We start from the raw sequence: 12,557 nt of genomic DNA, 5'->3' as shown, positions 1-12,557 counted from the left end.
TCCCCTGTCTTTTCCCCATAATCCTGCACATGGTTTCTATTCAATCCTCAGATACCCTCTTGAATGCCTCGATGGAACCTGCCTCCACCACACTTCCAGGAAGTGCATTCCAGAGCTGAACCACTCGCTGTGTGAAAATGTTTTCTCTCATGTCACATCTGCTTCTTTTGCAAATCACATTAAATCTGTGCGCCCTCTTGTTTTTGATCCTTTTACGAAACGGGAACAGTTTCTCCCTATCTACTGTGTCCAGCCCCCTCATAATTTTGTACACCTCCATCAAATCTCCTCTTAGTCTTCTTCTCTCCGAGGAGAACCATCCCAACCTCTCTAATCTATCCTCATCCCTCGAGCCAATCTTGTAAACCTGTTTTCCACGCTCTCCAGTGTATTCACATCCTCTCGATAGTCTAGCACCCTATAGTGCCTGGTATTGGGTCAGCATAATCTCCTTGCTCTTGTACTCTATGACCTTATTAGCAAAGCCCAGGATGCTGTATTCTTTATTAACTGCTCTCTCCACTTGTCCTACAACTTTCAATAATCTATGCACATATAGACCAGGTCCCTCTGCCCCTGCACTCCTTAAGACTTTTACCCTTTACTTTATATCGTCTGTCCATCTTCTTTCCACCAAAATGCATCACCTCACACTTCTCCGCTTTGAACTCCATCTGTCCCCTATCGGACCACTCACCAACTTGTCGGTTTGAAGTTGCACACTGCCCTCCTCACAGTGTACAATATTTCCAAGTTTTGTGTCATCCACAAACTTTGAAATTGTCTCCTGCAAACTAAGATCTAGATCATTAATACATACCAGGGAACGGATGAGTCTCGATACCAATTCCTGCGGAACACAACTATAAACATCCTCCAACCCCAGACATATTCATTGAGCGTTACCCTGTTTCCCATTACTCAGCCAATTTTGTCTCCATGTTGTTACTATCCCTTTTATTTTGTTGTGTAGCATTGTTTCGAGTGCCTTTTGAAAGTCCATCTGCATTTCCCTCATTGACCCTTTCTGGTACCTATTCAAAAATTCGAGCAAGTTCGTTAAACATGATTTCCCCTTTAGAAATCCATTGAGGATACCCTCCATCATGTTATGTGGCACTACTACCGTGCTAAATGAGATAGATTTCGAACAGATCTAGCAACTCAAGTCTGGGCATCCATGAGGTGCTGTGCCATCAACAGCAACAGAATTGCATTCAACCACAATCTGCAACTTTGTGGCCCAGCTTTTCTCTCATTTTACCATTACCACCAAGTCAGGGATCAACCCTGGATCAATGAAAGTGCAGGAGAGCATGTCAGAAGCAGCATCAGGCATACCAAAAATGAGGTGTCAATCGGGTGAAGCTAGAACAAGGCTACTTGTGTGCCAAACAGCATAAGCAGTAAATAATGGACAGAGCTAAGCGTTTCCACAACAAACGCATCAGATTTAACTCTGCAGTTCTGCCACATCCAGCTGTGAATGGTGGTGGACAATTAAACAACTCACTGGAGGAGGAGCTAACACAAATATCTCCATCCTCAAAGATAGAGGAGTCCAGCGCATATGTGTAAAAGAGAAGGCTGAGGCATTCAAAACAATCTTCAGCCAGAAGTACTGAGTGGATGATCCATCTCCGGAGGTCCCCAGCATCACAGGTGTGGCTTCAGCCAATACGATTCACTCCATGTGATATCAAAAATCAGCTGAAGGCACCGGATACTGCAAATGCAATGGGCCCCGATAATTTTCCAGCAATATTATTGAAGGCGTGTGCTGCAGGTCTTGCCGCACCCCTAGCCAAACTGTTCCAGTACAGCTACAACACTGGCATCTACACGGCAATGTGGAAACTTGCCGAGATGTGTCCTGTACACAGGAAACAGGACAAACCCAGTCAGTTACCGCCCTATCAGTCTCCTCTCAAGCATCAGCAAAATGATGGAAGGAGTCATCAACAGTGCTATCAAGTGGCATTTACTCAACAATAACCTGCTCACGGATGCTCAGTTTGGGTTCCACCAGGGTCACTCAGCTCCTGACCTCATCAAAGCCTTGGTTCAAACATGGACAAAAGAGCTTGAATGCCAGAGGTGAGGTGAGAGTGACTGCCCTTGACATCAAGGCAGCATTTGACTGAGTATGGCATCAAGGAGCCCTAGCTAAACTGGAGTCAATGGAAATTAGGGGGGAAATTCTCCGCTGGTTGGAGTCATACCTGGCATAAAAGAAGATGGTTGTAGTGGTTGGAGTTCAATCACCTCAGCTCTAGGATGTCACTGCAGGAGCTCCTCAGGGGAGTGATCTATGCTCAACCACCTTCAGCTGCTTCATCAATGACCTCCCTTCAATCATAAGCTCCGAGTGGGGATGTTTGTGGATGACTGCACAATGTTCAGCACCATTCACGACTCCTCAGATAATGAAGCAGTCCATGTCCAAATGCAGCAAGACCTGGACAAGTTGCATTTGCACCACAGAAGTGCCATTCAATGACCATGTCTGACAAGAGAGGATCTAACCATCGCCCCATGACATTCAATGGCATTACCATCACTAAATCGCCTACAATCAACGTCCTGGGGGTTACCATTGATCAGAAACTGAACTGGACTTCCCATTTTAATACTGTGGCTAAAATGCTTCGGTGTGGGCACCGATCTGCAATGACCATAGGTTTGCGCCAAGGGGGCCGGACGGGAGATTTTGTGGGTGTTGGCAAGCGGGGATAAAGCGATTTGGTGACCTGTTTACAGAGGGCAAGTTTGCGAGGTTAGAGAACCTGGAGGAAGAGTACGAGCTGCCCAGGGGGAACGATTTTAGGCACCTGCAGGTCCAGGAATTATTAAAGAGAGAAGTGCTGTCCTTTCCTGATCTGCCACCCATGGGGTTGCAGGATAAGATGCTGTTGAGGGATCAGCAAGGGGAGGGGAAGGTGTTTGAGGTCTACAAGGAATTGTTGGACTGGGGGGGTGGGGGATAGAAAGCATTAAGTGGTAGGAGGAGTTGGGACATGGGCTGAGGCCCTGCAGAGAGTGAATGCATCCTCGTTGTGTGTGAGGCTAAGACTCAGTCAGTTTAAAATGTCCATAGGACACATATGACGGTAGCAAGGATGGCAAGGTTTTTGAAGGGGTAGAGGATAGGTGTGGGCAGTGAGCGGGGAGGCCTGTGAATCACATCCACATGTTTTGGGCATATCCGAACCTGAAGGGGTTCTGACAGGGGCTTACAGAAGTAATGTCCGAGGTGCTGGGGGTGAAGGTGACCCCAAGGACAGAGGTGCTGATATTTGGGGTGTTGGAAGACCTGGGAGTCCAGAGGGTGAGAGAAGCCAATGTTTTGGCTTTTGTCTCCCTGATAGCCCGGAGACGGATCTTGTTCGGGTGGAAGGACTCTGAGCTGAGGTGTGTGGGTGAGCGACCTGACAGAATTATAGAGGCTGGAGAAGGATAAGTTTGTCTTGAGGGGGGTCAGTGGATGGGTTCACTCGGAGGTGGAAGCTGTTTATTGATTTCTTTAAGGAGGTTTGAGGGGTCAGCAAAGAGAGTTAAAATGGGGAAGACATGTTGGGAGAGGGGGCCGGTATTGGGGGAGCGGGGGTGTAGTGGGTGTTGGTTGTTTATAAAGTTGTATGGATGTTCTTCTATAATAATAATAATCACCTTTTATTGCCACAAGTATGAAGTTACTGTGAAAAGCCCCTAATCACCACAAGCTGGCACCTGTTTGGGTAAGCTGGTATGGGAAATGCAGCTTCTGTGTTTGTTTGTTGATATGAAATTGCCTTGAATAAAATATTTTTAAAAAATACTGTGGCTACCAGGGCAGGTCAAAGGCTAAGAATCCTACGACAAGTAACTCATCTCCTGACCCCCCAAAGCATGTCCACCATCTAAAAGGCACAAGTCAGGAATGTAATGGAATACTCTCCACTTGCCTGGATGAGTGCAGCTCCAACAACACTCAAGAAGCTCGACACCATCCGGGACAAAGCAGCCCGCTTGATTGCTCCCTCTTCCGCCTACATTAAAACCTTCCACCATTGACAAACAAAGACAGCTGTGTGCAACGTCTACAAGATGCACTGCAGTAACTTGCCAAGGTTCCTTAGACAGCACCTTCCAAATCCATGACCACTACCATCTAGAAGGACAAGAGCAGCAGATACCTGGGACCCCCACCACCTAGAGGTTCCCCTCCAAGTCACTCACCATCCTGTCTTGGAAATATATCGCCGTTACTTCACTGTCGCACGGGCAAAATCCTGGAACTCCCTCCCTAACAGCACAGTGGGTGTACCTACACCTCTGGGACTGCAGCTGTTCAAGAAGGCAACTCCCCACCACGTTCTGTAGGGCAACTAGGGATGGGCAATAAATGCTGGCCGAACCAGCGACACCCACATCCCGTAAACACATTTTTAAAAATGGTGCCTCTTTATAATCAACCCACATTTTTCTATGTGACTACTAATTCCAACATGAATAATTGTTTCTATAAGTATCTTTGCATTTTTGATATTTCCAGTTCCATCTACCCTCAGTGCAACGAAACTGCTCAATCCATAAAATTGAATCAGTCTCACACTGACGAATGGAGATTTCTAATCTTGACGATTTTGGGTTGGATAAAAAGACAACATCTGTCCTAGTCCTCCAAACGCGCCCCAAAGAAAACAGAAATGGGAGTAAGCCATTTAGCCACCCCAGCCTGCTCCCCATTCGAAGAGATCATAGTCTATCTGCGACCTAACTCTGTCCTCCTGCCTTTACCCCATATCCCTTAATATCTTTGGATAACAAAAATCAACCTCAGATTTTAAATCAAACAATTCAAATAGCATCATTTCCTGCCTGCAGAAGAGAATCCCAAACTTCCACCATCTTTGCACATAGAAATGTTTCCCAACCTCACTTCCGAAAGGCCTGGTTCCAGTGCCCACAGCCCTAAACACCCAGTGGAAATAGTTTCCACTTGTCTACGTATCAGTCCCTTCAATATCGTGATCAAATCACCTCTTCATGGACGGCATGTGATGCAGTGGTTAGCACTGGGACTACGGTTCTGAGGACATGGGTTCGAATCCTGGCCCTGGGTCAATGTCCGTGTGGAGTTTGCACATTCTCCCTGTGTCTGCGTGGGTTTCACCCCCACAACCCAAAAGATGTGCATGTTAGGTGGATTGGCCATGCTAAATTGCCCCCTCATTGGAAAAAAAAATAATTGGGTACTCTAAAAATTTTTTTTTTAAATTGCTTCTTCATTATTTGGATTCCATGGAATGCTGCTCTGGCTTGTGTAATCCCTCCTTGGGCAACCATGTAACATTTTGGCGAATCAAGGCTAATAAATCTTTTCTAAAGTGTCATTCTCAGAGCATCTCAGTTTAACTGGCCTCAGTGGTCTAGCTTGCGTTTTTTATGCCTGGAGCATAGATTTTACCACCCTGTACCCCCAGTCTTTACATATAATGGTCAGCATTCCATTAGTTGTTTTGATTATTTTCTGTACCTGTTCATGATATTATAATGATCTGAAGACTTCCACTGCTTTTCGATTTCCCCATTTAGAAAGTATACCGTTCTATCCTTTCTCGCTCTGAACTGGCAACCTAATTTTTTTTACACGGAAATTCATTTTCCAGTTTGTCCCATTCAGTTAATCTATTAATATATCACTTGCAACCACATTGCTTACAATCTTGTCCATCTGTGTTGTCAGCAAATTTGGAGATGTGGGTTTCTATTCCGTCATCTAAATTGTTTCAAATACGGTGAATAATTGAGGCCATGACAGGACCTTGCAGGATAAAACTGGTCACATTATATTAATTAAGAGTACCTGTCATTATCCCCATTCACTATAGCTTTCAATTTCTTAACCAGGTCAATAATTATTTCAATTTAATGAGCTTCAACTTTAGCAAACAGTTTTTTTTGAGAGGCTTATTTAATGCCTTCTGGAAGCCATATAAAAAACATCCATAGATATTCCCCAGTTCACCTATGTTAGCCAAGTCTTCATAAATTAAGACATAGCAACTGCACATGTGTTTTGTGTAATGTATACTGCAGACCCACAGGATCAACGGAAATCATTAATATTTCAGGGCGTGTCCCTGTATGTTTGTGAATTTTGCAATCATGACATATTGAATCCCAGTCTGGAGAAGGCACACAATACCTAGTTGGTGAAAAAAGACAAGAATGAATCCACTGCATGCGTAAAACAAAATTACAAAGCCACTCACGTTGGTTTAGAAGCTTCAGCTTGATCAGTTTGCAATTTCTCTCCTCCCTCCACTTCCATTGTACAATACACAATGCGATTTGGTGCTAAAGACTTGAGACCCTGCACTTCCATGATCACTACCTGGAAAACAAAATAATTTAACACCATAACTTCTATCTTTCAAATCATTTCTCCTTTTCATTTTGGCGTTGGTAAACGTGCAAGTGTAACATGTGAAGATATCTCTGCAACGTTTGGACAGAGTATTCTGCACTCACTGGTCAGGTACAGGTAAATTCACACCTTATTGGGACATCAGCCACTGCACCAGCATGACTTTCATTTCTCTGCTTCCCAGCCTTTGAGCCCCTTGAGAATGCAATTAATGTCAGTTTCTGAGTCACTCCACTGGCTCACACACATTCGAACTCGTGCAAAATTACATAAACATATTTTAATAGAGATGCACAAGAGCCGAAAAAGAAATTATTTCAACCCAGCTTGAATGAAATTGACCCATATATTCGAGAGATCTCCCAACTTCAACTTCACTTTCACTAAACCAATGCAGCAAAACTTTCATCATTTAAGTTTTCAACTGATTTCTTCTCATGGCTTGTAGTCATTTATTTTAATTCAACTTCTTGAAATGCAACGGAGTTTGTGGTGGAGCCAAAGACAACTGCTTCAGTTTTCCCAATATGCAGCTGTCGGAAAACATTTCACCCGAGGAGTTGGGGTGTGTCAAATAGTAGGTAAGTTACCTACTATGTTGGCCACCCAACCAGAGGCCTGCAATATACCACCTGCCCAGTCAGTTTGTCTTTGGAGGACCTAATTTTGCTGCAAACAACGCTATAAAGTGGGAAGATCAAGGAATGCTTACTTGACAAATTACATTATTGTAGCTTTACAAATTACAATACCAAACTAATATTTGCTATCCACTCACCTCAAGTGTAAAAGACAGGACAACATCAGATTTGGACAGCTGATTTTCATTTTCCTCTCCCATGTCAATGATGGAGGTATTATGACTGCGTTTCAGCTTCTGCAGTTTGAATTCCGAGCCTCCTTTAGAAACAGGCATACTTTCCAGATTTGCCATCAGTAGATTTACAGATGACTTAAGCTCCTCAATAAACATGTTCTCCATTTCTTTGGACACAAACTTTAGAAACTTGCGTTCCTACAAAACAGTGAGAAAAATGTTATGCAATATCATTGCATTTATTACACAAAGCAAAAAGCATGGAATAATCCTCATTCTTCACAACAGTTACTTCCTACATCTCATGAACCAAACATCCAGACAACGTGGAAATCACACCAATCTTGTCATATTAAGGAATTTCAACTGTCCATCTGACAGTCTTATACCATACCCCATGAAGGATACTTTCCCCAGAAGAAGCAATCAGCACCAGGCTTGGCAATGATATCACCAAATTCCATATTCATTACACAAAGTGACTTAACCGTTTCAAACTTTTTTTTAAAAAATGCTGTTGTTCCCAAGAAGTCAACATGATTAGCAGGATTGGGCAATGAATATTGTCAAACATGAAGGTTGAAAAAAAATTAAAAGTGAAAACGTGATATCATAGCAAACACATTCACCAAATCATTTAGATTACCTCTTGGCTAAAGTTAGTGAATGAGATGCACAGAAAGCAGACAGGGCAACTCCTTGGATGCTGAGGAAGCCTTTGCCAATGTGCAGCGAGGCCTGGAGAATATTCAGGCTTGGGCTGATAAGTGGTAAGTAACATTTTCATCACGCAAGTGCCAGGAAATGAATATCTCCAACAAGTGGAGAATCCAACTATCGCCCCTTGACATTCAATGGCATTACCATCGCTGAATCCCCCACTATCAACATCTTGGGGCTTACCATTGACCATATACTGAACTGGACCAGCCACGTAAATACTGAGCAGGTCAGAGGCAAGTAAATCTGAGTTGACTCCCCAATTCTGACCCCGCAAGGCCTGTTCACAATCTACAAGGCACAGGTCAAGAGCATGATGTAATAGACTCCACTGAAAATCGCAATATAATTGCCCTGAGAAGGTGGCAATGGGCCTTCACATTGAACAGCTATAGTCATTGTGTCAGTGGTGAATTCATCGTGATGACTTTCAACTAGCTGCTTGATAGGCTTCTTCAGTCAACATCAAAATCAATAGTGGCATAGTAGCACAGCCATTAGCACTGTTGCTTCACAGCACCAGGGACCCGGGTTTGATTCCCGGCTTGGGTTACTGTCTGTGTGGAGTCTGCATGTTCTCCCATATCTGCGTGGGTTTCTACGGGTGCTCCGGTTTCCTTCCACAAGTCCTGAAAGATGTGCTTGTTAGGTGAATTGGACATTTAGAATTCTCCCTCAGTGTACCTTAACAGGTGCTGTCATGTGGCGAATAGGGGATTTTCACAGTAACTTCATTGCAGTGTTAATGTAAGCCTACTTGTGACACTAATAAAGATTATTATTATTACTATTAAAAATCAATGCCATAGTTTAGGATGGGAATCACATGTCAAGTAAACTGAACAGTGTAAGGATAATTCCTGTTTAATCCCTTATGTCCTCTTTTGTTTTGCAGTTAAAATCTTTGACCCATGTTTGATTGATGGACATGTATCTTTAAGTCAAGCAGCAGAGAGAATGAGGAATTCAGAAATTGCAGGAGAGAACACTCTGCTAGTTTCTGCTCGTTTGAACAGGAGCTTCAGACTTCTTGGCACCAGAGAGAGAATGGGCTGGGACTTGGTTTGATTGATTGGCTGAGAGCCAATGAAAAGTCCCAAAAGGATGATTGGAGTGATGGTTGGATCCTATCCAAGTGGGATGGTTCTCAAGAGTCCAAGGAGTTTCAGTCTGACTCCTGCACACAAAAAGACAAGGACATGCTTTCTCGCCCTCGCCAGAAAGAGTTCTTGGAGCTGCAGAGAGCCTGAATGAATAAATTGCAGGACTCTTTCCCTCTCTCCATAAAAGATGTGAGTGCTCTATTCCTGAAATTACAGAGACCTCAATGAATCTACAGTAAAAGCTTCAAACTGAACGCAAGGTTTGAAGAGGAGCAAGCTGCTGGAAACACCCATCTGAAACAAAGACTCCTTTTCTCTTTACCCTTTTTACTCCCCTTTCTTCCCCTCTGTATTTGTGTGCCTTGTGTATGTGTGCAGAGGATGGAGTGGCAAGTTGAAGTGAGGAATTAGGAAATGGTTAACCAGTTGTATTTTCTGCATCATAGTTCTTGTTATAAATAAACAGTAATTGCGTTTAAAGTTACAAACCTGCTGACTGTAATTATTGGACAGCCAACAATTACAGTCAAGAGAAAAGAAAGACAAATTTTACATTTGTATTGTGATTATCAGTGGAGTATATTCCAACGGCCAAAAACATCAGATTTATTTTTAAGAATTACTGGTTTTCACTTGTGTTGTGACTCCGGGTCAAGTATGTGTGTGTGTGTCTATGTGTGTGTGGGGAGGGGGGGTGGGGGGTGGAATTAACCATGCACTAGCCTAGGGTGTTGTAACAGCAGGGTTGACAGACCCCCTTCTCCGAAGGACATTCATACACTAGTTGGATTTTTCCAAGAATTTGATAGCTGGTGCTAACTCCAGATTTATTTAATTTAATTTCACAATTTGCCATGATAGGATTGGAACTCAACACAGACAGTCCAGCATCATAACCACGAGGCTAACAATGTGTGTTTTATGGATTTTTAACATTTGTTCATGGGACCTGAGCATTGCAGGCTGTGCCAGCATTTGTTGCACATCCCTAATTGTCCTTGAGGGGCAGCAAAAGTCAACCACATTGCTGTGAGTCTGGAATCACATGTAGACCAGGGAAGGACAGCAGATTTCCTTCCCTAAAAGACATGAGTGAACCAGATGAGTTTTTACGACAATCAACATCACTCGTCATCACCAGATTTTTATTGGATTCAAATTTCACCATCTGCAGTGGTGGGATTTGAACCGCGGACCCCACAGCACTCTAGGTCTCTGGATTACTAGTCCAGTGCCAATGCCACTATGCCATCGCCTCCCACAGAACATAGGACTCTGGTTATAGTCCAATACCACTACGCGACCGCCTCCTGCAGAATAAAAGACTCTGATTATAGTCCCTGTATCTGTGATGGGTGACAGAGGTGCTAGAATGGTTACCGCTCGGTGAACAGGCAGTACTGGAGTTGAATTTCTATGGGGGTCTGCCAACCACCTACCGTAACTTTGGTAGATGCACAGGAACCCCAAAGGACACAAATGCTGTGCATTCTGCAGATTTTCCACAGAGGTCATTGTAAACAACCAGGAGAACCCCGATGTAAAGTTAATTCAGGGCCATAAATGCATGTAATGATTTTATTATGAATTGTGGCACTTCGCACTGCCAATAACAGAAACATATTTCGACCCAGCACTGAGATTTTCTTCAATGAGTTGAACTTGAAGGAAATGCTTCCTTTATTTAACACTTTCATTTATTTGTTCACTATAAAGGTGCAGCTGGGAATGGAAAAAAGGGTGATTTATGGTCCCGATTGGACTTTCTGACCTTGACAACTGCAGCTTTAATGATGTCCTAAAGAAATATATAGCCTTTATTAGCTTTCCCAATGGGATCTAACAGAACAAGTTCATTACACAAAAAGAATTAAAGCAGCAGGCTTAAGTATCTTTTAGTGGAATAGCCTTTCTACAGTTGATGGCGGTTTCGAAACCAGGACTTGACATATATCAGAAAAGTTATTTTTAGTTCTAAATCAAGCAGAAACTCAATAATACTATCAGGGCCACAGCCTGGTCACATTTGAATAAATGTTCAAGCTGACTATAGAAGATTAGTCTAATTTGGTAATGGGGAGGAGAAGGACTAGTCTTTTAAATGAGAAAAAGCAGAGAGAATTATTTTGGCAATTACTAAACAAACAGGAGCCTTTATTGCATTGGCTACTTAACCCAGAATAAATGTTAAATAAAGAAGAAATTGCAATCATTGCTAATGCACACTTCTGTTATTTGGAATAGTGTATTTTAAGAAAATACATTCCCCAAAATCCCACGTCATTTTTAGCATAATTGCAGGGTCCATGATGTGGAAAAATAACTTCTCTGGCAGCAATATGGATGAAACAACCAATGTGGCAGTTTCAGCCTCAGAATTGATTGTTACCCAAATTCTTCTGGGCTTAAGGTTCTTCCTGTAATTTGCCTGCCCAAGTCAGCTCAGTTACATATTCAAAGAAGCCAATGCTTTTGTAGCTCAGTTTCCTGCTTTTACACATGCAATGTGTTTGGCATTAAGTTGGGTCCAATATCACCGTAGGCGCAACACAGCATAGATTTATCAGGTAACTAATACACGCCACCAGAGTCTTAATTTAAGCCATTCCTGAGAGGGTGCAAGCATTCATTCCTCAGGCTCCCTTATACACTTTGAATCCCCCACTCAACATGAAATCCAACCTTCAGTATTTCTATCTAGTAAATAATTATTTTGTAAACAGTGCGGAATAATCATTGACTGATAGTGTAGAAGAAAAATGTTTACTCTCGATATGCATTACTGGCACATGTAAACTTTGAATAACCCATTCCAATGAGCACAATGCTCATCAATAATTATAGTTTGATTAAATTTCAATCGCTATAAAAATAGTGATTCATTGTTGTAATTAGAGATATGTTGCCAAAGCGTCTTGTCTTTTAGCCATCAGGACAAAACCAAGAATGCCAAATTTCAAACAATCCCATTTTATTAAGGACATGGGGAATCCACACCAAGTAAAATAAAGAACTTTGATTTATTTACAATTATGGTACACACATTTCCCGGTCGATCCCTACCGGGTCACTTTCTGATTGATGCCTTACTGGCCGGCCTTTTAAACATTGCTAAATGGAGTTCCCCCTGTCGTGTTATTCACCCTGGGGTAACACGGACTGCAACAGGATGCAGATGAACTATAAAGCATACACCAAACGTAGGCGTTGGTTCAATACGATTTATTGAACTTCTGTAACAATGCACACAGCTGGCTGTGGGTTGACACTCTACTATTATAAGTGTACTAACTCTAACTTACTAGACCAGGCTAACTCTGATCCACATGTAGAAGGTGTTGACTGATATATACACCCTGACTATCACTACAGTTGTCACCAGTGGAAAGATGCCTCGTGTGTTTTATAGTTGGAAGTCCCCCTCTGGTGTTCTGTCTGGTGATTGGTTGTGTTCTATCCTGTATGTTGATTGGCTAACCTGGGTGTCTGTCACTGCCTGTTTATA

The 12,557-nt window shown here is 42.8% G+C and overlaps 1 protein-coding gene across 1 annotated transcript in view; it reads right to left on the bottom strand.

The window, feature by feature from the left end:
* LOC140387634 (calcium-dependent secretion activator 1-like) overlaps positions 1-12,557 on the bottom strand; it is a 513,343-nt gene that overhangs the window by 106,462 nt on the left and 394,324 nt on the right. The window contains exons 5-6 of the mRNA XM_072470829.1: positions 7,191-7,427; positions 6,258-6,379 (exon numbers count right to left, since the gene is read on the bottom strand). Coding sequence (XP_072326930.1) covers positions 6,258-6,379; positions 7,191-7,427 — 359 coding nt within the window. The remainder of the gene's footprint in view (positions 1-6,257; positions 6,380-7,190; positions 7,428-12,557) is intronic.

Source organism: Scyliorhinus torazame, chromosome 13, assembly GCF_047496885.1.
Source record: "Scyliorhinus torazame isolate Kashiwa2021f chromosome 13, sScyTor2.1, whole genome shotgun sequence".
NCBI lineage: Eukaryota > Metazoa > Chordata > Chondrichthyes > Carcharhiniformes > Scyliorhinidae > Scyliorhinus > Scyliorhinus torazame.
The sequence above is the reverse complement of the archived record's forward strand: the minus strand, read 5'-3'. Positions and strand labels throughout refer to the sequence as shown.